Source organism: Cupressus sempervirens, chromosome 11, assembly GCF_028749045.1.
Source record: "Cupressus sempervirens isolate cs-2001-9-10 chromosome 11, ASM2874904v1, whole genome shotgun sequence".
In the NCBI taxonomy this organism is placed as follows: Eukaryota; Viridiplantae; Streptophyta; class Pinopsida; order Cupressales; family Cupressaceae; genus Cupressus; species Cupressus sempervirens.
The window spans coordinates 821,500,723-821,527,765 of record NC_143128.1 but is presented as its reverse complement, the minus strand read 5'-3'; the positions used below and the strand labels follow the sequence as shown (position 1 = coordinate 821,527,765).

General features: G+C 36.8%; 1 protein-coding gene across 6 annotated transcripts; it reads right to left on the bottom strand.

The window, feature by feature from the left end:
- Positions 1–1,073: 1,073 nt before the first annotated feature.
- On the bottom strand, positions 1,074–26,432 carry LOC149532077 (uncharacterized). 6 transcript variants are annotated; one of them, XM_089811240.1, is made up of 10 exons: positions 25,986–26,432; positions 23,545–23,722; positions 23,335–23,423; positions 22,117–22,226; positions 21,667–21,973; positions 20,859–21,095; positions 20,540–20,757; positions 1,904–2,097; positions 1,733–1,798; positions 1,074–1,631 (listed from the first exon to the last, which is right to left on the bottom strand). In XM_089811240.1, exons 5-10 carry the CDS (start codon positions 21,898–21,900, stop codon positions 1,534–1,536), a joined length of 1,047 nt encoding a protein of 348 aa, XP_089667366.1. In that variant the 5' UTR covers positions 21,901–21,973; positions 22,117–22,226; positions 23,335–23,423; positions 23,545–23,722; positions 25,986–26,432; the 3' UTR covers positions 1,074–1,533. The 6 variants fall into 6 exon arrangements, with proteins under 6 accessions (XP_089667366.1, XP_089667364.1, XP_089667365.1 ...); XM_089811238.1 differs by having other exon boundaries at positions 22,096–22,226; positions 25,986–26,374; XM_089811239.1 differs by lacking the exon at positions 23,545–23,722 and having other exon boundaries at positions 25,986–26,375.
- Positions 26,433–27,043: the final 611 nt, after the last annotated feature.

Below are 27,043 nucleotides of genomic sequence, written 5' to 3'. Positions count from 1 at the left end.
AGAATGTAGTCTTATCTGGACGTGGAGAATTCATGTTTCTTATAATATGGTTTACTATGACCAAAGGAACTGAGAATCTTTGATAGTCTTGGGTACTTGAAAGCCCCCACCCTAGATCAGTGCAATCTATGGTGCCACTAGAATGCACCTTTTCTTGCATATAAATGCACTAAATATAATGTACCGAGACTCTTACCATTCTATATGGGTGCATATAAGTTGCCCCATAACCACTGGCCCCTAGATCACTCAGGCACATCACACCAATGTCCCATGAAATGCAATTTAGCATCCGAAACCTGTGCGAGGAGATCAAAACCTCGTTTCCTCCAACAAATGCAGTCCTAAGGACGATTTTGTTTTTGCCTCCAATCTCCCCCCATTCAGACAGTGGATACCGTTTTATGCAAAGATCACGGCTATAGAACTGAACTATTGCTAAACCCATGCACTGAAATCGTATTTTCCCTAAAACTGACTTAAATGATGTACCCAATGCAGGAACCATCTCCACCATCAATTATTAACTTCCACAAGTTTCCATCAGATCTAAGATAAGGTCATTCATCAAGACTATTTATTAAGATTGCTGTATTGCCAAATGGAAAATGCGAGAAAAATCGAGAGGAGCCCTCGTGTTGCGTAGAATGATTGTTTTTTAAGAACTCCATTCCTTGAGAAGACCGGTTGCAATCTAATGCAAAATAACCTCATAACACGCTACTCTCTTTTTCGTGAGGAAAAATCCCATACATTAGATAACCATGGAGAAAGAATTTGCCATCTTTAGACTTGCTACTGTAACTTAAAGGAATAGCTTGTAGGACAGGTGTAGGTTGCATCTCATTATTTGTAATTTCAAATTTTTAAAAATACTTCTCATTGCTACAAATAAAGTCGACTTTGACCAGGCCAGGGATGCAACTTCATTGATTCCATTAGAATTTTTTTCTAAGTTTGTTTATTGCTTGCATGGTTGTTGACATAAAACAGTTCACTACGTGAAAGTATGATGCTACAAGAAAAATATGAAACAAAAGAAGGGTAATGAACTCCAAGCCTAGGACGCCATCTTAAATACTAAAGTACAAATTATATTTGCCATGGGCATACAGAAAATTATATACAAGGACAAATGCTGTCCTATGTTTAGCCATCTCAATTGTTCCACCAAATTGAACCTTCCGCGGAGTTTTCATCCAAATCTAAAACTGAACCATGCGCTTGGATGCCAAATTGCATTAACTTTCCAAGTTCCAATAATGCTAATTTGCTCTCGAGTCTTTACAGATTGATTTGTACCAAAATGATACAACATAAAATATTACATCTAGTTTTGGTACAGTATATGCATTGATTATAAATTTCATCTATTCAAGGATATGATTCTGTAGTCAATTTGACTTCTTGTTATTAATAACCTCTGGAGAACCAAAAAAATGTGCATGAACCAAAATTGAAGAAAAGTTGTTCTCAGCAATGGACAGTGTACTTGATTGGAATCATTGATGGTCCAAAAATCAACTCCAGTAGCTAAACGATGGATTCACATCCAATCAGTGGGGACAATCGCTCATCCTTTGGCTTAGAAGATTCATACAGTAAGTTGGTCCCATTTTCTCTTTTCATACCTGCATTGTATTATGGAAGGCAATTCCAAACGTTTGAGATGATTTGAAAATCTTCTCACCAGAAAGTTATCATATGAACTGCAGAAATAGATCCAACATACCTTGATCTTCAGCTTCCTGGCCACACAATTCCTTCTCTCTTGCACATCTACATAAATTTTCTTTTCCTGTATGAAACAGGGTTATCAGTATTAAATGCAATTCCAGAGCTTAATCTTCATACCCTCTTTATAAGAAAATGGCTCCAATATGAACCACATCAACAGACCTACCATTTTCTGCATCAACATTGCTACACAATTCCTCCTCTATCTGGAGGTTAACTAATGTTTTTTTTGCATATAGTGTGATAACAGCTGTGGCGATCACAGCCACAAACAAGCCCACAGTTTCCAATATAATTTGTGCTGGTGTTAGAAGACGTTTTTCATATTTTGCTTCTACTAATTGCCATAGTAATCTGCCGCTGTAAAATACCAAAAACGAAATGTTGTTATGTAGCCAAATCAGCATTTGATATTTTGGCTTAATTTGGTAATTGGCATTAATTTGCACATTTCTAAAACTCAGAATATCAAAAGGAACACATTTTCAGATTTTGAAGTTACAAATCCAAACGAACAATTGATATTTAAAATGGCATTAATTCTCATACACTTAATTCAGACTGTCTTTTTTAGAACACAATGATCTTTCTAGATATTAAATCAGTCAATCCAAAAAGATAACAGTAGTAGATAATCGAAACATTTAGAAAATGCAAAGAAACTGCAGAATAACATTTGCAATTGCCACAAACACAATCACTCTCCTTTATCCACTTCAAAGTACACTGTTCTTTGCCAACTGGGTCATAATTTTACTGGCACATTAATTGCTGCATTACTACAAGATAGTGGCAGTGCAGAACTTCCATGTAGGCGATGGTTTAGCTGTTTCAATAGGTCATTCTACATAGCAAAACAAGGCTCAATGAGATTTACAGTCTGTTCACATCATATGTCAGGCTCAATGTACCTTTTCCCAAAGCTTCATTGAGCCCAACCCATACGTATAATATTGATCTTGTCAGTACAATACAGCTTTAAATTTTCCACAAATCAGATTAAAACCTGGAATCTAATCATTGTGCACCTACTTTGCTTTGTTGGAAACAGGGGGGGGGGACTGATAAGCATTGAAAATGTTACCAAAGATGAAGTTTAAAGTTTAAACCTCAAGGTGTAGAAGAATGCTCTAACATAAAGTTTCAGGGGGGACTGATAAGCATTGAAAATGTTACCAAAAATGTAGTTTGAAGTTTAAAACTCAAGGTGTACAAGAATGTTCTAACGTAAAGTCTCACACTTCTAACAAATTATTCATTCATATGAGAGGATGCCATAGGAAATCCTTATGATTGGAAAATGGCTATCATATGCACTCAATAAAGCTAACTTTTAAAGGCTTCCAAAGTATCAATGTTACCAAAAATGTAGTTTAAAGTTTAAAACTCAAGGTGTAGAAGAATGCTCTAACGTAAAGTCTCACACTTCTAACAAATTATTCATTCATATGAGAGGATGCCATAGGAAATCCTTATGATTGGAAAATGGCTATCATATGCACTCAATAAAGCTGACTTTTATAGGCTTCCAAAGTAGCTAGATTTGATTCTAATCTGCTTGTAATCAATGCACATTATCAAAAGTTTAAACTTTTGCAAGTGAATCTAATACATGAGAACACTGATTAAAACTTAAATCTTAAAAAACCTCTGCGCACCCCAATTTTGCTCAGACTCAGCAACTTGGCAAAAACTAATTCTCGAAACATAGGAAAAAAACATGTATTCACAAAAATAATCTGAAGAGACAAACTAAAGCACCTAACTAAATGCAAAGAACTCCGTACAAAATTACTGGGTACTTTATATTTATTAGTTATTTCAAACAAATCACCACAATTACACACAATTGATCATTCATAATTTCATCGTACTTCATAATATCATATTTCAGAATATCATAGCTATCCTACTTACTGTCATGATCAACAATTCAGCCATATGATTGTAACTCTCAAACATTGTGGATTCATAACATATAGCCAGAAAAGCATCAAGATTGATAATACATCATAGCTGCCAGCCACCATCACATCTCATGCTACCTCTCTGCTATCTCTTCTCATTTAATGAAAGGGGAGTCAAAACCTCTTTCTAACATTGGACTCTATTTGACCACAAAATGGAACATCTCTTCCAAGGATCTGTGCAAGATGATAGTTTACGTGGTTGGTGCCTCTAATCTCATTCCAATAATAACAATATACTACTTGTTTTTCTCCCACTAGGGTTCTGATTTGCAGATTTCATATCTCAAAAAATAAACAATTTGGGTCACTAGAATAAGTTTTTAATTTTCAAGGATTATGAAATGTATGTCCTAGCAACTAGCTAGATGGTAGGAATAGGGCAAAAAAATTAAACAGAGAGGGTTACTGTTATGGCCATTTTGCCACCCATCGCCCATGCCTAGGACCCTATTCACAGGGCTGGCAAGTCTCAAGCAATGAATCCACCATGGTTTTTCCGGATGTTACTGCATTTTTTAACGAGTGTGAAGTGTAGTCCGCCATGCAAGGAGCGCAAGTCAACGCACCTGAGGGAAAGTCAAGTAATTTAAAATTCCTCATGCCCTGAAAACTGCGCTCTCCACCATTTCGATAGCACACCTTCGGGCATGTCGCAGAATGTCTCCCGTGCACAAAGGATCCGTAACTGCCTTGAAACCCCGCTCTCCCAAGTTCCTGGAGCACAATTTTGTAGTGGAGGAATTCTTGTCGTGGATAAAATCCTCGGCACACTTCAACTTGCACTCCCCGCATTGTCCGGAGCGCATTTTTCTTGTTATGAGGGATTTTGTCCAAATCAAAGGAATCCATGACACTCTTTCCAAGACCCCCTTTTTTTCCTTGTACGCACACCAATGCACTTCATAGATTTTTCATGATAATTAATGTGAAATATCCAACTGTTTCCGCCTTGACAATGAAAAAATTCCAAAATTCACCCAAGTTTCTAAAAAGTGTGAAAAATAATGAAATTTTGGTAAACGTGAAAATCCAAGACATCCTAAAAATTCCAAAGGGAAGAAAAAGTTTGGGAAAGGTTTTAAAACTCGAAAAATTATCAAGGATGAAAATCCAAGATCTCGCGAAAAATCCCAAAAGTGTGAAAAATCATGAAAAGTTGAAATATTTGGGAAATTTGAGAAAAATCCCAAATTTGAAGATTAAAAAGAAAATCGATCGAAATCAAAAAAGCAGAAGAATGGAAAATTCTTCACAAATGGAAAAGTTGGATTAAAAAACAAAAAATACAATGTTCTTTCAAGGACATTTTTTGGATTTAGACGGAAAATTAAATATTAATTTTGTTGATATTTAATTTGGCTGTTTCAAATAATAATCCAAAAAATAAATATTAGAGAAAAGTTGGAAAGAAATTTGTTTTTTTCATTAAAACATGGAAATTAATTAAATATTGATTTTAATTGATATTTAATTAATAAAAATTCAAAAAAATCAAAATGGGATAATGAAGACTAGCTTCATCCTGAAGCTAAAAGCATCAATAATGGCAACTTTTTGGAACAAACAGAAAAAGCAACAAGTGGCACAAAAAGATGGAAACCTTGGTGGCTAAGTAAAGCAACTACCTAATTTTAGCCTACAGCTTTTAAGGTAACTTTTTTTGAAGGATGATTTATATAAGAAACCCTTCCATTCATTCCTTCTCACACAAAAATTTGAAGAGCAAATTAAGAATAGGAGTGAAATTCAAAGAGTTCGCAAAGATGATTTTTGGGGAAATTTCTGAAATCGTTGAGGAGTTTTCTAGGAATTTGCGACAGAGGATTTTGAATTTTATCAAAAAGGAACCTTTTCAATGAGTTGTGGAAAATTGCATGTTTCTTGTGGAAATATTTAAAAGTGAATTATGAGAGGAATATGGAAATTTTGGCAAAAATCCAAAATCTTTGTCTTTTGGACAAATTGTATCTGCTTTTTATGCTTTCTCTGCATAGTCTTACGTGTCGACATTTTCTATTTTGCAAGAAAGAAGAATGGCAAAACCCAGGGGAACAGGAGAAATGCGCAAACAATTGATAAAGAATGAAAGGAAAGGATTCTATCTTGAATCCAAAATTATGTCGAAGTGCGTAGAAATCGGAGATACAAGCCTCGGCGGCCTTGATTTGAAAGATTTTAACCGGAGAATGCTTGGATACAATGACCATCATCCAACACACCTAGCCACAAGAATTGTGAGAAGTGGAATTGTTGTTGTGGCTGGTTTCCCTCCTTTTCAGCATCCAAAGTTAATTGTGGAATGTGCCAAACACTACAGTCCTAGGGATAGAACCATCAGGGATTATGAAAGAAATATTCTGGCAGATTTTTCTCCAGCATCCATCTCTAAAACGTTTGTGATTCCTTCTACCCAAGGATGGTCACAAAAACACAGGAGCACGCACTCAGAATCTACACCTCAGGAGTCCATTTCTGTGAAGAAATAATCAACAAAAGATGGTTGAAAAAGAATAGATCGCATCATTCCAAGATTCCCAAGGAAATAGTATGGCTCAACTTGTAGAGGGAATATAGCAACATTATCATGATGCTGAGTCGCATATTTGGCATGCCTGATTCTTACATATGTGAATCTTGGATGTGGTATTTTGTTGAGCAGGTGATGGAGGAAGGTGACAGAATAGATTGGTTTGGGCTCATAAGCGACAATCTGAATGAACAATTGATGAATCTAGAACATACAAGGAAATTTTACATGAGCTCTTATATTATCTACATGTTGGCACGAAGAATGAATTATAATGGACTACGATGTAAAGGACCGATTAGAAGCGAAACCCAACACCTCAAAGTTCATGAATGCTACCCACAGTTGCATTTATATTCAAAGGATGATTACATGAGGGTTAATGATGCATTTTCCATGCGCATAGTGAGAACACTACCAAAGAGGCTACATATGAGATTGTCAGTGGGCGCGATGAACTTGATCGAAGATTACGGCACTGGTTCATTCAATTTCCCACCTTTTCATACATCTGAGTTTAGGGATTTTCCATGGAGCAATACAAACTTCCCAGGTACCCAACGGAAAAGATGGTCTTGTTAGAGCTTACTCGACAACTTACAACCTATGACAAGATTTAGAAAGGGAAGAAGAAGTTGGGATTACAATTCCCAATTTCCATAGAAGGAAAAACTAAGGTATGCCCATGTCTAAAGGTTGCAAAGAGATCATCAGATGAGCTCCACTTCTTTCGTCTTCCGCTTTATCCAAAAAGGAATGATTTTGATCCCTACAACAAGATCTCATCAGTAGTAGGATCAAAGTACCAACACAAAGTTCACCTTGAAGACTTTTGGGCAAATGCAGCAGATGAGAATGAGATTAGAAAGAAGACGCATTCTAGATTACCCTTGAACATTATCAGAACATGCAACATATTCAAGGTTCCTGATTAGATGGAGGAGGATCCAAATGTGATGCGAAAAGGATTCAGTCCAGAAATGTTAGCTCAGCCATATGATTGGAAAAGGAAAGAGGTTATAGATCTGGATTTTACAAAGTGGTGGATTGAGCGTAAGCTTGAAAAAATAGTTGCACCAGCTAATGGATTCACATATAGGTTTCTTGGTCACCGACTACTTAGGGATGAAAGATCGGGACAAATATCTGAAGGGATTATTGAGGAAAGAGGAACTCCAACGGAGGATGTAGGAACCAAGAAAGGGAAAGAGGTATCTCGAGCGAAGCATCCTAGGATTGAGAAAATCATCCAAGAGCCTCAAATTAAAAATTAGAAACAAAAACATGGAAATGCTCCCTCATCTTCGAGTCGCACTCCAAGTGTTCAAGAGATAGAAACATTTGAAAGGCAGGGGGTAGAGACAAGCATAAGGAGAGTTGAGCGAGAAAAAAAAAATTGGATAGGCCAGTACATGATAGACTAAGTATAAATGCCTATGAAAAATCGGTGCAAGAAAGAGGAAGAGATCAAGATATCGCTACAGAGAAAAGTCTCGTTACAATCTTAGAGCAAGAAACGATGAACAGTGGAGATGGTCCACTAGAGGAAGAGGCTCCTGCAGTAGCAATACATCTTTCGAATGTTGAAACCATAGTGCTTGAAGTAACGGTGGATAGTCCAAGGGGTGAAGAGGAGATCGACATTCGAGCAGTCCAAAGGAAACAGCAATTGGTGATTCCAAGGGACCAAAGTATACCCCATTCCAGAATGGTTGAGGCAACAAATTCAATTGAGTCAACAAAAAGAGGTTGATCCGGCAACTGAATTACAAGAAATTTTGGATCGAGCAAACCAATCGAAAGAGCATGGGAAAGAAAAAAGATATACTAAATTCATCAGAGAAGAATCGGGGTCTAGAATCTTGCAGATTGCGACTCCCACGGTTGACAAGAGCAAAAATCAGATTGCTCCAGATGAATACCATGTTATGGAAATAAATCTTGGTCAAGCCTCCCGAAAGCAAATATTAGAAGAATTTGATGACTCTACACAGGATTTGAGGGATAGGCTGAAGGTGGAAGAAGGGTACAAGAAACAAAAGAGAGAAATTAGGGCCTTATGTTAGTACATCAATGACTTGCCTCATCCAATAAGAGAAGAAGTTTCATCATTTGTCCCTCCAACACGTGTTTCCACAGAGTTGGTAGGTGACATTGACAGGATCAAGCGGACTGCTCAAGATGCAAAGGTTTGGGTCGAAGGAATTCCGGAGGAAGCCTTCAAACATGCAGAAGAATTAGTGCAAGTGCATAGTAGGGCATTAGCTGCACTTGCACTCTCCAAGATCAAATGCATGGAGGAATCATGGGTGGATGAACATATTTACCAAGATGGGGTGATTGCCGACATCCAAAATCTGATGGAGACCCCAAAGCAAAAATTGATCAATGGTCAAGTTGTTAGGGAAATATGTTTATGATTTTCTTCGATAGTACAGTCCAGTGAACATAGCTAAGGAAATGTTTGAAAGCTTCACCAAGGAATCCACTCGATGGGAGAAGATAGTTGACAACATCAAGCAGGGGATATCCACCGCAATTGCATCCTTGTTATCGCAGAGATTGGCGGAAGAAGAAATGACAACTGATAATCTGAAAGTCAAGTTAGAGGAATTCTTTCAACTAAATGTCTATGAAAGAGATGATTTTGAGAAACTCTCCATCTTCTCGAATATAATGCACACTACTTGGGAATTGCTACCAGATTGGGATGAAAGCTTGGGAAAGGCCAAAAGAGCAATTGTGGTTCTAGAATTCAAGCAAGAATCTGCACCAAGCATTAGTACAGAGGAATTGGAAATAGTGTTGGATCGATTTCGCATAGTCAAGCAGAGGAATCAAGGATAGATACATTTAATGCATAGTGGGTGTCCTTAGTGGTCATTTATTGCACCCCACTCCCTTCCTAAACTAGCATGCATAGTGGGCATTTATTACCCACTACAGTAATGGATTCCTTGTTGCATTAATGTAGATTCCTTTTCTTCGCCCTAACCCTAATTAGAGATGATGTGCCACGATCTTGGCCATCGGTTATTGTAATTATCTGGGTTGTCTGTTGTAATGAAGGACCTATATAAAGGCCTCATTTCTCATTTGTAGGTGGGGAATTTTTATGAGATTGTTGCTATGAGCTACTGAGATAATAAAAGTTTTCATTGAAGCGTGGTGAATACTTGACGTGTCCTAGTGCTTGCTTGTTCTCTTAAATTCCTTCAATTAGATTAAGTTTAGCCTAGTTAACGTGTGGTGATTACAATGAAGAATATGATGGTTTATTGATGAATTACTTTGGTTCATACTTTTGACATTTTAGTGATTCTAACTCGTTGTGCAAAGTTAGGGTGAAACCCCTTTCATGCATATGTTTAACTTCTATCATTCGTATACATTGTTCTTTATGATGGTGTATGTGGTGGTATGAAAATCTTTGGCACAACCCTTGAAGATTGCACCAGTACACACGTAGTTTTAGTATAAGTTGGTGAAGCGGAGCTCAGTAAATTGAGGAATTTGTCCACCAGAGTACTATTTATTGTCATCGCTACCCTTAGGATTGGAATAGAATTCCTTAACCCTATCCTATTTAATTTCTACATATTTTGTGAAAACTCCAAAAAAGTATTTCATTGCAAAACCTTAAGATAGCTCCCACATCCAGTATGGCTTGAAATGAATTTGAATAAACACGTAAGGCCCCTTGTGATCATTAGCAAATCACATCAACCATCGATCTTATCCATAGTCAAGACTTGCCATTGAAGGAACCTTGAAGTCATCGTATGATCTTCTAGCAATCTTAGCATACACGAGACTTTATTCAAGAGAGGATAAGATATTTCGGTATTTTGTTCTATTGTTTGGTGGGTCATAAAACACACATCAACAGTTACAACCAAAGGAGGCCACTTAAGAACCTCTTCGTTACCTTAAGCAATAGTTTCCCCAATAAAGCTTTGAAGAGGAGGCTTTCTAACAAGGAGAGTATGTTAAGACCCTCACATCCTAACATTATAATCTTTTAAGCAATGTAATAGTCAGTAGCATTAGTAGTAGCTAATATTACATTGTATATATTTATTCCACATTAGTTGTAATTGTAATTCATAAATCACTAATTGTGAGGGTTTTATATATCTGTTGTAATAAAGCAACTATCTCTTGAAACCATATTTCAAAATAAAACGTCACTCCTAAGGTAGATGCCCACTCGAAGAGGTCATTCTTGTGATCAATAGAAGCAAATCCAAAGCTATTTTCTGACCATTGAGTTATTTTGACATGCATTATTCTGTTTTCCCTATATTTTACAAGTATAGATCCAACAGAATCTGAATGGCACTAACTGCAAACTACTCTACTAAGGTGTGGCTAGCGCTCTACAACTAACAGCGACTCATTACTTTAGCACATATAAGTTGCAGCATGCAATCTCAATGATTGCATGGATGTGTATATGCAGCTAACATCAAAGGGTGAGGAAGGGCAGATGAGATATAGGGATAATTTTGAAGTTAAAATTGATAGATCTCTAGTTTGTATAGAATCTAAACAATCCTACTATCATAATGTTGAATCTTTCAGCTACATTTTACCACAGAATAAATAACTTTGCACGTACTATTGAATCATTCTTGAACAGTGTAACTGCTATTGAAGACATGTCTGTAATGTGCCCCTTTCCAATTTCTTATGAAATTGAGACAATTTACTTGCAAAATTGAGACTTTTCATCAGTCTCAATTAACACTATGAATTATGATCTTTGATAACTTGATCCAATTCTGCTGCTGGGAAGATGATCTTCTTACTTGATATAATAGAAGTATCAAAAAGGACTTGTCCTTGTGATGTTATGAGCATGTTAATTATCATCTTTTGTACCATCATTATTCTCATGATAGTGTTGATGTACTATGATGATTTAAATCTTCATTTAGTATCATACCTCTCCCTTGGTGCTTGGCTGATGATTGACATAGGATCTCATATTTGTTAACTTGTGAGCTTGGCAGTGCTTGAAGGAGATATCTGTCATCTGATGTATACTCATATCTCTTAATACTACTAAGGGAAAATCGTCATACTTATAAGATGATACAATTTTCCTTGTTCTAAATATCTGTAGGTGCTCAGAATCTGCCACCCTATAAGTATTTTATTGCTATATTAACATTAGTGAAAAGACAGGGACATCAAAATGTCTTACTGTGGATTTGTGTTTAAAACTTCAATATAATTGTTACAGACTTGATGGTGAAGCAGTGAAGCAATGAGGAATGTGTTAAAAACATTTTCTAGTGTTGTAACTGCTTGCAAACCATAAAATATGTGATGCTTATCACACAGAGTATGATGAGGAAAATAAGCCTTTTGTTGCAAAATGCCAAATAGATCAAGATGATAAGAGCACAATCAAATAGAACTATAAGCAAAAAGATCATAAGAAAAATATCTAGTTTCTTCACAAGAATGAATTAATATAAATAAAGATAGCAGTAATAGTCAAGATAAGAGCTTTAGGTATTTAGTGTTATTTATATATGACAAAGTGAGCTACAGGATCGTCAAATCTAAGCTGAAAGAATCAACTACACCTCCTATATTGTGAACCTATGTTGTGAGCTGCTCTAATACTTTTGAACAAAAGAGAGCGTCTTGTAGCAACTCCTCTCATAAGAGATGTAACTTTTATTATAATAGCAATATAACATAACTATTAAGTACATGCACTTGTTGGATCTACAATTGTTGAGAACTTAATTGGAAAAATTGTTATATTGTCATTGATGTCAAACCTATTGGTAAGACAAATGTCAAACCTACTAGAGAGACATTCACTAACAGTGTTAAGTGTCATATCTATTGATTGATGAAGAGGATTTGATAAGAACAGATCATGAGATGACCTAGTGAAAGGTTGAAGTTGAGATGTCTAAGTAAGATAAAATTACAATGGGCACTTGATAAGTTAGTACTTAACAATATAATTTATTGTGATATTGCTATTAGGATTTAACTGTGTGATTTTGAGTCAAACTCATTGACCCATGTTTCATGAGTAGTGATTCAACATGAATCCATCTCTCATGAGAATAAATGGAACACTTAGCACTCATTCGATCTAGGTGATGCTCACAAGGGTGAAGCACTGGGACTTCCCGGGAGGTCACCCATCCCAGTTTTACTCCAGCCCGAGCGCGCTAAACTACAGAGTTTCCACCAAGGTTAAACCCAAAGCTTGCAACCTCATTTGCAAAACCTTCACCAAGTGTTGTGCCTTATGAACCATTCATTAGAAAGCCCTTTAAGCTCATCAATTGATAAATAAGAGATAATTTCCACATAAAATCAAATTGCGATTTGCTATCAAGATTTAACTGTGTGATTTTGTGTCAAACTCATTGACCCATGTTTCATGAGTAGTGATTCAACATGAATCCATCTCTCATGAGAATAAATGGAACACTTAGCACTCATTGGATCTAGGTGATGCTCACAGGGGTGAAGCACCCGGACTTCCTGGGAGGTCACCCATCCCAGTACTACCCTTGAGAGCATCACCTAGATCCAATGAGTGGTAAGTGTTCCATTTATTCTCATGAGAGATGGATTCATGTTGAATCACTAATCATGAAACATGGGTCAATGAGTTTGACTCAAAATCACACAATTAAATCCTTATAGCAATATCACAATGTGACTTGCTATGGAAATTATCTCCTACTTATCAATATAATCTATTGCTTAATCAATACATGAAGTGAAGGTGATAATTGAATGAAGTTTAGAGTTGAAACAAGTCATAATGATAAGCTTGACCGAGTATCAATGTTGCACAATCAATGGAGTTAAAGCAAAAGATTAAGGAACTTACACATTGCCGAGCAGAACAGTGTTGGCCAAGTATCTGCATTGGGCGAGTGACAATATCGACCGAGTTGAACAGTGATGACCGAGCGAAGCAATTCAGTATTGACCAAGTGATCCAGTGAAGACCGAGCAAAAGAGCAAAGTGATGACCAAGTGACAGCAAAAGAACAGTTTGTGAATGAATCAAGATTTGTAGCCAACATAGTTGAAATCTTGGAATAAGCAAAACGTGTTGACAATAAGGATTGATGAATTGTATTATTCAATGCAAGGAAAGGATTAGTTGAGCAATCAAAGGCTAAGATTTGAGAAGATGTTTCTAGAAGAGTTGAGAAGAGAAGAACAAGAAGGTGGACAGATTCATTGAGTGTTTTGGATCTAATTGTAAACCCTAAGATATACGATTGTGATTAAGAAACAAAAGATCAAGACTACCTATTTAAGGAGGTATCTAATATGTTTTTGTGGTTGTTGGACTAAAGAAGCTTGCGAAGACAAGTAGTGGACAAACTTGCAAGGAGTTGTGTGAAGTTTGTGAGGTGAAGGATTGCTTGAAGAGTTGCCAAGCAATTCTAAGATGATGAGAATGTAGTCCAATCAATGAACTAGAGTTGAGCCAAACAAAGATCTAAATTTGCAAAGTGAGTTGTATGTTATCAGATCAAAGTTTAGTTGTTACTTTCTAACCATTGTGGCGGTTGTAATATCCTTTTGATAAGGTTGACCTAACAGTCGTTTAAAAATTCTTTAATCAAGGTGACATTCTAATGGAATGTTCTTAAGTCCTCTAACAAGGCCACTCCTAACAGTAAATCCTTTAACAGGGTCACACGTAACAGTGTGTTTTGTAACTCTTAACAAGGTTAGTTCCTAACAAAGATCACTTTAGAAGAGTGAAAAAGTAGTAGCATGTTACTAATGGTTTTTCCCAAATTGGGTTTCCACGTTAAATCTCGGTGTCAAACATTGTGTGGATGTTTGTTATGTGTTTATGCTACTTATTGTCTTTAAGATTAAGTTTATTGTTGACTGTGATAAGTTTCTGCAAGTCGGCACATATAGAACAAAGAGCTATAATGGAATGAATAAGTTGGATTATAGTGAACAATTTTAATCAGTGAATTATTGGGTTAAGATTGTCGAAGTGTTTAATTTATACATCTGGACGTGGGGATAACTGATTCAACCCCCAACCGCGCCCCCCCCGCCCCCCCCAGTTATTCCAAATATTCTAACAATACTACAATTCATAAGATAATACAAGATGCACAAATTTTCTAACTTGACACCAAAATCTAATTTTGTTTTTCCATTAGCAAACCATTTCAATTTTTATTTCACCAAATCCAAATAGAAACCAGAACATAGGGACTCAGGTTGCATCAATGAAAATGAGCTATAGTCTAATAATGGGAATTCCAATTACTATATAGAAGCTACAAAATCGAGAAAAAAATTTGTTGTTGGATAACACAAACTAAAGATTGACGAAATTGAGGTGGGACTTTGATAAGTAGGAGATAATTTTCCATAGCAAGTCAAATTGTGATATTGCTATCAGGATTTAACTATGTAGTTTTTAAGTCAAACACAATGACCCATATTTCATGAGTAGTGATTCATCATGAATCCATCTCTCATGAGAATAAATGGAACACTTAGCACTCACTGGATCTAGGTGATGCTCACAGAGGTAAAGCACCAAGACTTCCCGAGAGGTCAACCATCCCAATATTGCTCCACCTTGAGCGCACTTGACTAAGGAGATTCCTCCATGGTTAAACCCCCTTTTGCTTGCAACCCCATTTGCAAAACCTTCACCAAAGTGTTGTGCCTTATGAACCATTTATTAGAAAGCCCCTTAAGCTCATCAATTGCTAAGTAGGAGATCATTTCCACAGCAAGTCAAATTGTGATATTGCTATCAGGATTTAACTATGCAGTTTTTTAGTCAAACACATTGACCCATATTTAATGAGTAGTGATTCATCATGAATCCATCTCTCATGAGAATAAATGCAACACTTAGCACTCATTGTATCTAGGTGATGCTCATAGAGGTGAAGCACCAAGACTTCCCAAGAGGTCACCCATCCCAATACTACTCCAACTTGAGTGCACTTAACTACGGAGTTTCCTCCATGGTTATTGTTTAATAGTAAATACTGTATACCTAATGGTAGTCTGTTAGTTTTAGCACACATGAGTTATAGAATGAAGTGTAAACAAGTACAACAATGGGGGTAAAACAACTCGCCTTTATAAGCTCTAAACCTTATTTGTATAGGACATATTGCTCAAGAAGCTTGGAGAAAGAGATGAGGGAGGGGAGAGAGTAAAAAGTTAGTTTGTACTGTCAACAACTGTAGTCTGTGCCCACCTAAAGGCCATCATATTATATTATTTATTCCCTACCATATAACACAGCTAAGTCCTACAAACTTTTACTAGACTGAATCATTGTGCATATACTGATGCATTAGTAAGGGGAGGTGGGCAACGTTCAAGAAAAGGAAACAGTTGTAGAGGAAGAAAGTGTTTTCCCTTGCTGGTCAGGTCTCTCCAGTTGTTGGCGATCCCAAAACCCTTAGATCTAGCTGAGATTAATAGTCCAAAATGTTATAATGAAACTTTAAGGGCACTAGTGGAAGGCTTCAGCAAGCATAGGTTCACATGCCTAAAATTGTCAAAACAAGCACTGCCATCAGACCAAATGCATCCAATGCAGTTATTTCAAGCTTGATGATGAAGATATGGAAGCAATGGAGCACACTTTTATTACATTATCCAGGAATTGCAACTGCTTGCAGCCCAGGAAATAGTTACCAACTTACCATAATAAAGGATGTGATGAGGGGATGGTTACCATCCTAAAGAACATGACAGGTAAAGCAAATATTTTCCCACCAATGCAGAGGAGATAAAAGGTCATAGAGCACGGTTAAACATATGACTCAATGGAAGGTTGAAGGAACCATAGACCGATGGTTTAGGTTTCTCCACAAGAATGAAATGGAGCCATATATCAGCTATGCCTAGATATCTATAATAGCCAAGATAAGAAGTTATGGTACATAATGTTTTTTATCAGTAAATTCAGGATTCTGTTTGGGCCCTCACCAACAATATAAAAGAAAACTTTACAGTAAAAAATTGGATATCCCAGAAACCCACATGAAGTTGTCAATGCTAACAATTTGCTAACAATTTGTCAATTACCAATACAAAATCTTATTCCAACACTAAAGGGTAAAATTACCCCAGAACCAACCTGCTTTAGACAATAAAGTTAAAAACTATAATGCCAGCAAATCCTTCCATTTTAAGGGACCTATGCAAACATGCAGCCAAACACAGTCCGTATAACTAACAAACTACAGAAACCTGGAGGACTACACTCTGCACTGAAATATCCCCGACAGGTTATTGCCACTTTTAACACCCAAAACTTAAACTTCAACGGTTAGGCATTTCGTCAAACAGTTAGTCAACAAGCTCTGTCCTTACTGAACTGAAAAAACTAAGTAATTATACTGGAGAGTGATTACTCATCAAAGTACTTGACATGAACAAGATCAATCCTCATGCAATAGTTAATGACAGAATTCAGGAAGTGATTCAGTAGCAAGTGATATGATCATAGCAACCTTGTTTATAGTAACAATCAAATAGAAGAATTACTGAATTTGAAGAATTATAACTGAGTAAGGAAAGGGACCTGATAAGTGGATAATGCAGAAATTGATCCAAAGTCGTCTACTTTTATAGACTGGATGTGGTTCCGACTCTCAATCTGCCTTAGGAAGTTAAGCTTGGTCGGAATTCTTTCCAATTGTTCAATAGATCATTGCTCTACCGCTTGATGCCTGTGATGTGATTGAAACCCGTCCATGAATATCTAGAACCGAATTTCTATTTGCTAAGGTACCCGTGTTGTGGGTATGTGAGTCTGCAGGGTGTAATGCTTGTTATTTATGGCTCCTCCGCATATGCTCCTATTCGCTATCCCCTGCCAAGAATACCGCGTGCTCTTCTTCAATCTTAGGCTGTAAGTCAGTTCTGGCACTTGTAGACGCTTCGCCTTTCGATACTCACCGGCCCTCTAATGATCTTGACAGATTAACTCCCTCGTCTGGATCTAAACCTTTATCTGATGCCAAACGGAGATCGCCCTCAGCCGGAGGTAACGGTTTAATATCGCGTTTCGTATTCTAATTCTGGCGATTGTGATCTCATGCGATAATCCTCATCTTCACTCTGCTAAGTCACCTTACTTCAGTCTTTTCTACTCACGTCGCTGGCAGATTGTGTAGCATGTTTCCTTGAAGTCGAATCGCCTTGGACACCGCCTACCAATGCTGTGCGATCTAATATATTAGAAACGACTCCTTTATCAATTAATTCTTTCCGCCTTTGGCTTGGTATTGGGTAGCGTTTGTTACCCGAGTTTTTTAATGAATCGCGTCTTCTGCTTGCGAAAATACCGAATCGGAAAACAGACCTTACAAATGTCCCACCCTTATCCAGTTTAAAAATCTCCAAATAAGTGATAGCGCATTCGATTATGCAAACTGTATATTGTCCTCTATCCCACAAATCCCTCTGTGGAATTAACTGACTTTGGAATGGACGCTGATGGTCTGGATAGGGTCTCAGATATTTGCCTGCCAATTTTTGCTAGTCTTGTGCAAAGTCTTCTATACGGAATATCTCCTATAACCTGATCTTTGCTGATCGGCCCAGACTTCGGCCTTAACAATATACGGAAATGCTGGCTGAAAAATGGTGTGGAAATTCGTTCTTTACCCCCGAACTGCTCACACTGTGACTTGGACTTGATAGTCTTCCCTGATCACAAACTGAACCCCGATGTAAATGATCAACTGCCGCATGAATAGAATTTACTCCAATTATTATGGTGATTAATACCACTCTCGCTGATCCAACAATGAACAGTGATGCAAGAACCACAAAATTGGCCTTAAGCCACAGATTATCGCCCTGATGAAATGACTGAATGTCACCTCCAATCTGCAATAATTCAGATGATATTTCACACCCTCAAAATTGCGTACCAATTGAGAGTTATCGTTCTCAATGGCCAACTGTGACAATTGCAGAAACCCTAGGTTCCACAATGCACCTGTGATTGAATCACAATCTGAAATCAAAAGAGATAAAACAACTGCTTGATTCGAATGGAGCCCCGGGGTGCCTATTTATTCTTTTCTCTCCACCTTCTCCAGAGACTTCTAGAACATTTTTGATTTTATCTCTTAAGTGACTTTATTAAATATTTTTATAATCCAAATCACTTTATTAAATTAATTAAATATAAAGTTACCTTTTGATATTTATTTATTTGATAACTTTATAAATAATTAACTTAATATCACTTATTTATTTAATTAAAATAATTAATTAGTCGTCCTTATAAAATATTCATTATTTTGGACAACCAGATTAATTAAATTAATTAAATCGAACTGTCACCAAAAATGGGGACATGACCCACAATTGCAGCACCTTTGTAACCATACTCCAACCTGCTCTGGACACCCGGCTCCATTAAGGTCCGGTTCTCAGCATGGATGACCTTATTCCTGGAGGAAGCGGAGAAAGTGAAAAGGCTGCCCACTTCCAAGAATCCCTTCCTCAAGATACTCTTTAAACTCTCAAGCTGTCAATGTTCTTGGCCAGATCATTGAAAGAGAGTCAAGCTCCTCATGTTGGGAGCATATGATTGAAATTCCCTGCACAGAGCTGCCAACTAAAAACCTCAAACTAGGACTACAATTGCACGCACTAAAGCTTCCTCAGCCTTAACAGGAAGGAACACATTTTCCACTCCTAGTGGTACCCCGATTACAATTCTGAATACGCTCCTTCACATTTGCATCTGGAACCCTAGCCTTCAATTGGGTAGAAACTCTAGTCCAGCACATTCCCACACTACCAAATCGCTTAACCAAATCTGTGGGTGTGCTGATTGGGGATGACAAAAGTATTCATAGATGGTGATTGTAAACAGGGCATCCATTATGTGAGGATCAACATTCTGAAAGGACCAAATCAGCAAAGCACAAAAATGACTGCTCAAAAACTGCAGCTCGAACATTCTAGAGCAAGAGACAAGCCTCACCTCCAAAGAAGCCACTCACACGCTCCAAGCTGGAGCAGCCACCTACCACACACACTAAAGGCACTCTAATATAAATGTGACACGAGCAGCAAAGCCATTCAGAAACTCTGTAATAATTATGAAATCCTCCAACCTGCCCAACAGAATTTTCAGATCATCATTGGGTGATGAATATGAGGAAGGAGCAAAAATTAGGAGTACAATTTTCGACATGGGATAAATAATCTACTAAGAGATCGCAAGAGAGGCAATCCCATTCCTCCAAATTATCAGTGATCATTGTGGAGTTGATCCTTTTGGAGAAGGGCAACAAGGTAATTCACACATTTACCAAATGATTTACTGCTTTATTAGACTCCCAATTCCAGTGAAGAGAAGCAATTTCTTCAAAACATTTACCCACGAGACAAGCCTCAGACATGATACCATGTAGTTTCCAATCTTATAGCCTAACTATGTTGCCATCTTATGAACCTCTAACACCACCCCTAGCTCCCCTTCATTGTTGGACCTAGTCCCAAGGAAGAAAGAACTACCTTTGGCACACTGCATATAGCACAATAAAACCAAAGCTCCATCCAGACAAGCAAAGGTTTTGCTGCATCAAAATTCGACTTCAGTAACTCTCCAAAGATAGCCTCCAAGATGTCCCTAATCGTTTAATTCAATGTTCGAATACCTCATTAATGAGTATATTAAGACACCTAAATTAAATTCAATGACAGTGAGAAATTCACAATTGTCTGAGATGAAAGAGTCAACAAAATCCTCCAATATTAGAAGGTAACAAAAATAAAATAAAAGTTCCATTTAATTCAACAAGACTGCAGTTCAGAATTGTGGAATTTCAAAGAACCCACTAGGGTTTTACTTAAAAAAGAAATTACCAAAAAAATGTGCAGCAATTTTTAAAAGGGGATGAAGCCAATTGTAGTAAATCAACTCTGGATAGTTATGTGCTTCAAACTTGTAGTTTGTTTTGATACTCATACAGAAGAGCTATCAAATTTATTGTAATACAATTAATCATGGTCATTAGAGATGGGTACTTCTGGACTATTCATGAAATCTGGATCAATGAAGATTTGACTCAAACTAGACAGTTGAGTCCTTGTAAATCATCACATAATTTGATACACTGTGAAAACACCACTCATTGGAAACTATTAATTCTTATCAATAACAATGCAGCACCATTATTTAATAAAAACTTTAAGGCAAGATTTTACATGAATCGGGGAAGGCATGCTCAAACGTCAAATTTAATGTCATATGATGAAATTCTCTGACCTGTAGATGGTAACAAAAACTTCAGGAATAGTTCCAGCAAATGAGCCAATTATGTATGGACTATACTTGACATTTGTAGCAACACTAGCATAGTTGAAAATAATGTAAGGAAATGGTGAGATTCTCAAAAGAGCAACAGCTCGGAACTGATGGAACCAGTTTCCTTCTCCTGCTAGCCTGATAAGTGCAGATTTCTGAGGCCACCTTTCAAGCCATTTCTGTGTTAGAAAAGAGATATTAACCATTATAAAATATCTTACCAATTCAATCAGCTGAATTTTATCAACATGGAACCACAAGAGGATAGGCAGAAATTTACATGTATTTGGCTGCGAAAGACAGACCCAATGAAGTAAGGCAAGGACATGCCAATACTGGTTCCTGCCATTATTATCAGAAATCCAATGCTGTATCCAAATGTCATTCCAGCCAGCCACATTGAAGGTGCGGAAGGTAGCAGAAAAACAGGAAACAAACCCATGGACCCAATAAGCACAAATACAAGTGCTTTCACACTAAAAGTTGCTGCTTCCCAATCCAAGATTGGTATAATCACCTATCACAAGAAACAACATAAGACTTTTATGACAAGAAGATTTCCTTTTTAGAGCAAAGAAAGGCAGCATTCATGTAATTTGTCTTCCAACACTAATGCAATAACAAAATTAACTCCAGTCTGACTAGTCACAAACAAATGATCATAAACTCTAGCAAAAGATGTGGAACATTCTAAACTACAGATATCTTGGTCCTCCATCTACTTCTCCAACACTTTCAAATATATACAGACCACCTGAAAAATGATAGTGACTCGCAATCATTTTCAGCCAAATAGGCAGAAACAACTACAAGCATACATGCATGCGCATTCGCATTAACACATACAGAGAAATGTCAATGCACCCATCCCTCCTGCTCATTCTCATATTATTTTCCATATAAAATTAAATTATGTCAAATTTTTCCATCACTTGCAGTGGATAAGTCAAAAGACTATCATAACACGCACTTGAAAATAATGCCATCTCAATGAAGGTGGATGGTATACCAAATTAATTGATGATGAAAAAGAAAATGAAAATTTTATAAATCTCCAACGAAAAGCACAAGTTAAAACATTTCAAAACCTGGTCAATTAGAATTGGCATTCCCCAGATGATGAAAGCAGCTACAAGTGCCAACAGAAAAAAGCATAATAAAACCACCTTAATCCACCAGCATATGCAAAACTTGTCTGCTTTTTTCAGAACTTGCAACCTCCCAAATTCCTGGGGCTCTGGTTCATCTAAAAAACCTAATCTAACATAATCAGTTTTTTCCTGACATGTCACCTGCCTAACATTCCGAATGACTTCCCTCATTGATTCAATGAAAGCAATGGACAACTTCTTGTTCTTGTCTTTATTATGAACAGGCCAATCCAGTCACGTGTAACTGTAAACATAGATAACAAAAGGAAAGGTTAATGCAAAAGATTTATATGACCATAGTGTATCGGTATGTAAAACAGCTCGGTTTAAATTATTTCAATAGATCAATCGTTATCATGAACCTACAAGAGAATTTATAATAGTTACACTCAAAGTAAATGCCAGCCTCTGTACAGATTGCCCTTTCTGGTTACCACTGTATGTCAGCAGTCTGACACCCTCCAAGAAGTTCATATGTGGAATGATGGGGTCTTGATCTGGATATTTTGACCCAAAAAAACAAAATATTCAAGTTAATACAATTCAAAGATCTTTGCAACCTTATCACAGCTTGCAATTAACAACATGCTAAAAGAAAAGTCAGGCCAGATGAGATTTTTATATCAAGAAGAACCACAGGAGTCTAAAAGACATTGTGAATTATTTAATCAAGTAATGTTTCTAAACAACAGATCTTGTAAGAAAACCTGAGAAACACAAAAGTGGATAATCTAAAAAGTTCTTCACAATTGCACTTTAAATAAATAACAAGACATCTGCAAAAAAATAAAAAGGAAACTCGACAACAACTTGTATCGAGAATAACTGGAGACAAGTTTTACAGCTCATTGTAATTGTTAAAACTTGACATACATTATTGCCTGCTTTACATATCTTATCTCACTGTGTTTCGATATAATCCAAAAAGCCATCTTCCATTTAAACTAAGCTGAAATTTCAAATAATAGTAAATACAATGTGGCTCTCTTGGAAAAGATACTGATGAGAGGCCTTAGATTACACAAGAAATGTTTCTGCAACATGAAACTAACTTCAGGGTTGGATACACAAAACATAACGCAGCTATTTGTCTAATGCAATACATTCAGATGCCTTAGGAAAATTTAAAAGTGTCTTTGCAACATGAAAGTTGAAAATAATTTACTCAGGTTGGATACCTTAGATAAAATCTCTACAAATTCCTTTATATGATTTTAAATTGGCTTTGGTGCCATCATGTGAAGTTAGGAATTTAACCTGAATCTGTCTCAATAAATATGAAAGCTATAAATCTTGGTACATAGCAATTCCTCAACTGAGTTGCATAAATAGAAATAAAAAACATCTTGTTTGTGATGTGATTAGTCTCAAGAATCTAAAACCTAGAGTCCTAGTTGTGGATGCACATTCATCATCAAATAAGTGTATCAAAGACTTGCAAATCAGCTAGTGATCTTAAGCTATCTGTTACACCACTGAGAGTCTGACGCTCTCCAAGAACGAGGAAACTTATGTTTGATAGCTACCTTTGAAACTGACACAACACCAAATTCAAAACAAAACAAAAAAGTAGCGCTTGATAAACAAGATGATTATTGAGCTTACAGTAATCTCGCATTCCTTTCCAAAGCTTGAACGAAACATCTCACACTTCTACTATCAACCATTTCTACAAGATTCTTGCATGAGCAAATCTGAAAGAGTCAAAACAAGCGGATAAGAAAATACTGAACTAAAAAAACACACAACTTTGGAGTTGATGAATTCCAGTAAAATCAGAACTCCATTATCAGCAATTCAGAGAAAAGCAGTTACCACTCTCTTCTTAGTGACAGCAACTTGCACCTAAGCAGAAGCCCTTTTGCATTTACCATTTTTTGTATTAAAAAATGAGCACAAATTGTGAACAATAAAAGATTTCCATAACAAACCCCACGGTCAAGTTCACGGCTTTTTGTGTCTAATGCACACTGAATACTTTTGTTCAGCTTACCTGACAGAGCAAAAACCATCAAAACCTGAACAAGAGAAATGACAAACTTGGGATCTCAACAAAAAGGAAAGAAGGTTCAAGCATTGGGTCTTTTAGGAGTTGAAAACACATTGCCCAATTTCCTTGCCAATTCATTTCCCAAAAAAAGCAAGTGCTGTGAAAAAATGAAACTAATAATCTTTTTCTTTGATGAAATATATCTATTTATTAATGATAAATAAATAAATAAAATCCTATCCACAAAAAAACACAGGCAACAGGAGATTAGGTTGAATAAGAATTACAACGATATATATATATCAAAGCTAGGTAGTCTTAGGTAGCATCGAGCATGTTTTATCACATTCCCTGACAACTCAAGCATAATTTCTCCCCTTAAAGTTTTATCGCAGATACTTCTAACTCTGCAATCTTAACAAAACAATTTAAGTTTACAGAGAACTTAAAAAATTAAAAGCTGGACAGCAGTTCCATTCACTTAGCATTCAAGCAAGTCTTTCTATTACTGCAGAGTAAAGAAGTGTCATATTTCACTCTCTGATATACATCCTATGGTCTAACACTGCTTTTATAAATGGAACTCTCCATTGTTAAGACCTAGAAGATTGTGATGCAGATGAATAAATCCCAACCAAAAGTAATGTTACACCAGTACTGGGGTATGTCGAGACGGCAGGACGCCAGGACGAGTTTCTGGGACTGGGGAAAATAGGCCTCATTTTCGGGACAGCGGGGGGACAGCGGGGGGATGGCTGCAAGGGGAGGACGGGGCAGGGAGGGGTGTTGTATAGTGTATATATAGAACATGAAATGCTTGTTATAAAATGAAGTTTCAGTAGAACATACCAAATTAAAATGCTTGAACATAGCAAAATTGCAACATGAACTAGAACCATTGAACATTCAGCATTGTAACATATTACATATCCAATAGTAACAATCAAAAATCAAAATTCAAATAGAAACACAAGTACCCATTCCAGTTGCAGCATGGTTGTGGAATGGCAGAGGTGGGGGTTACTTGGGTACACAAGTACCCGGTGCGGGGATGTCTCGAGGACGGGTACTTCGAGGTTTGGGAGGGAGGTGTGAGTACCCGTGTTACACTGACCAGAAGAACTGCAATTTAAAATTCAACTTATAGCTAGGGTTCTCAATTATTAAACCAAGGTGTATGATGATGCAGATACGAAGGCAAAACAAAATAACAAGTAACTCTATACTTCTAAATTCAGTAAGAAAAAATAAGCAGCAAGGGGATATTTTGGCCAAACTTATATTACAATATTGAAATCTTCTTGCAAAACCTGCCCGGCAGCAGTAACCTTTTAACATCACAAGGCCATTGAATAGATAAGCTATCTTATGTATGGCAAGCAAATTGAATGATCACATACCAGGTATTTGTAGAGCCTGCATATGCAGTTCGATAAAAATCAACCATAATTCACTGCTTACAAGAGCCCTCAAAATATCAAAGCCATAGCAGAACAAATACTAACAATTCAACTATCAGCCCAATGAGTTATGATGGGGTTTTATGTATGATACTGACCGGTATTGAAAAAGCCCCACCATAATACAACAGCCAGTAACCCTAAACGACGGGACGTACCAATTCTGAGGCACGGCCATGGAATGCTTGATCCAGACTTAGAAACCCCCATCACAAAAAGGCTGTGGCAGAGATATTAACCCGCGTCATGTCAATTGTGAGACACAACCTCAAATCATAAAGTTCCTCGTCGAAAGAAAAACAATTCAACTATATCACAGAATGGTCGGTCGATCCCTACAACGCACATCTGCTTCGAAAAACCTAAAATCAGCTATACATCTTCACCCGTAATGTTTCGAAACTATTATTCTCACAATGTTGCGAAACTATTATTCTCACAATGTTGCCCACTGAAGCCTGTTCTAACCTGACATACGTCAAAAACTTCAACCCATAAAATTTATTACAAATTCTAGGGTTTTCCGTGTCTCATAAAGGAGCAATCTACGCAAAATCCTAATCCACAACAAATCATAAACTGCAACAAACTCTACAAACAAAATTCCAGCAAGGGAATCCACCCACATTCCACGCAAACAAAGGCAAAAACACGCGAATTCATCTAAAAAACCACAAAATGCTGTAAAAATACGGAAACAAATTCTTAACTACTGTTCATGTCCGTGATTGCAATTGCAGCAAAGACGTACATACACAGGTCAACAGCAAAAACACATTCTAAATACAAAGATTTACGACAATTACCCTGGTAGCGCGGAAATCTGGCTGCAGAGCAACGCGTCGTGAATCTCGAGCAGGCGACGGAGAATTGTTGGCACGGCAGACGACAGAATCGAAGGTGAGCTTCAGAATATTATGGACACCAGCGGTCTTGAGATTACTATACGTTACGAACAAACCCTGGGCGTCGGCCGCGCAGCAATCCAATGCGCTACACGCTTTGTTTAGCTTTTCTTTCAGTTTGTTGCTTAGCTCGCCTCATCGATCAGAATATTCTCTCGTTTGCAGTTAATATGCGTGGCGGTGCCGCCACGTCGGACAATGCCCCTGTTCTAACTGGACGCCATTTGCTGACACGTCACTCATTATCGTCTGCTACAAAAAATTTGTCCGTCTCTTTTACGTCTGGATGTGCCCCTGTTTTATAAGATTGGTTGGTTTTACTGTTTTCGTCGGCAATGCAACTGTCACACCTTCCTCAGTCGCTTTCTTCCCCAGCAAATATAGGCGTTACGGAACATTTTATTATTAAATTGTTTTATTTTATTTTATTAATGCGATTGGTAGATGCCAAGTCCCTTGGTCGTTTTGAATTCATGAAGTAGTTGAAATTATCATTTACTCTATGTTTTAATACTGCTCTTTTAATTGTAATTGCAATTTTGTTTACTGTTGGAGGATTGTCTGCAGACTTTTAATTATAGAAAAAGGATTAAGTAGAATCTTTTCTTATTTTAGTATTGGAGTATCTAATGCTTAAAAATAGAAAATAAGTTGTGAAAAGAATAGGATACAAGTAAGTTGATTATTTGGAAAAATATACACATTGTATGTAATATATATGTTTAAAAATAGAAAATAAGTTGTGAAAAAAATAGAATAGAAGTAAGTTTATTATTTTAAAAGGTTACATGATTTTATATATATAATTTTTATTTTTATTGTTTATTATGTTTCCTTTGTATAAAATCTATTATCAATAAATTTGTTTAAACATATTATTTATGATGGTTGTTAAAAATGAGAAATACATATATATAGATAGATAGATAGAAGTAATTCATGATATATATATCTATACA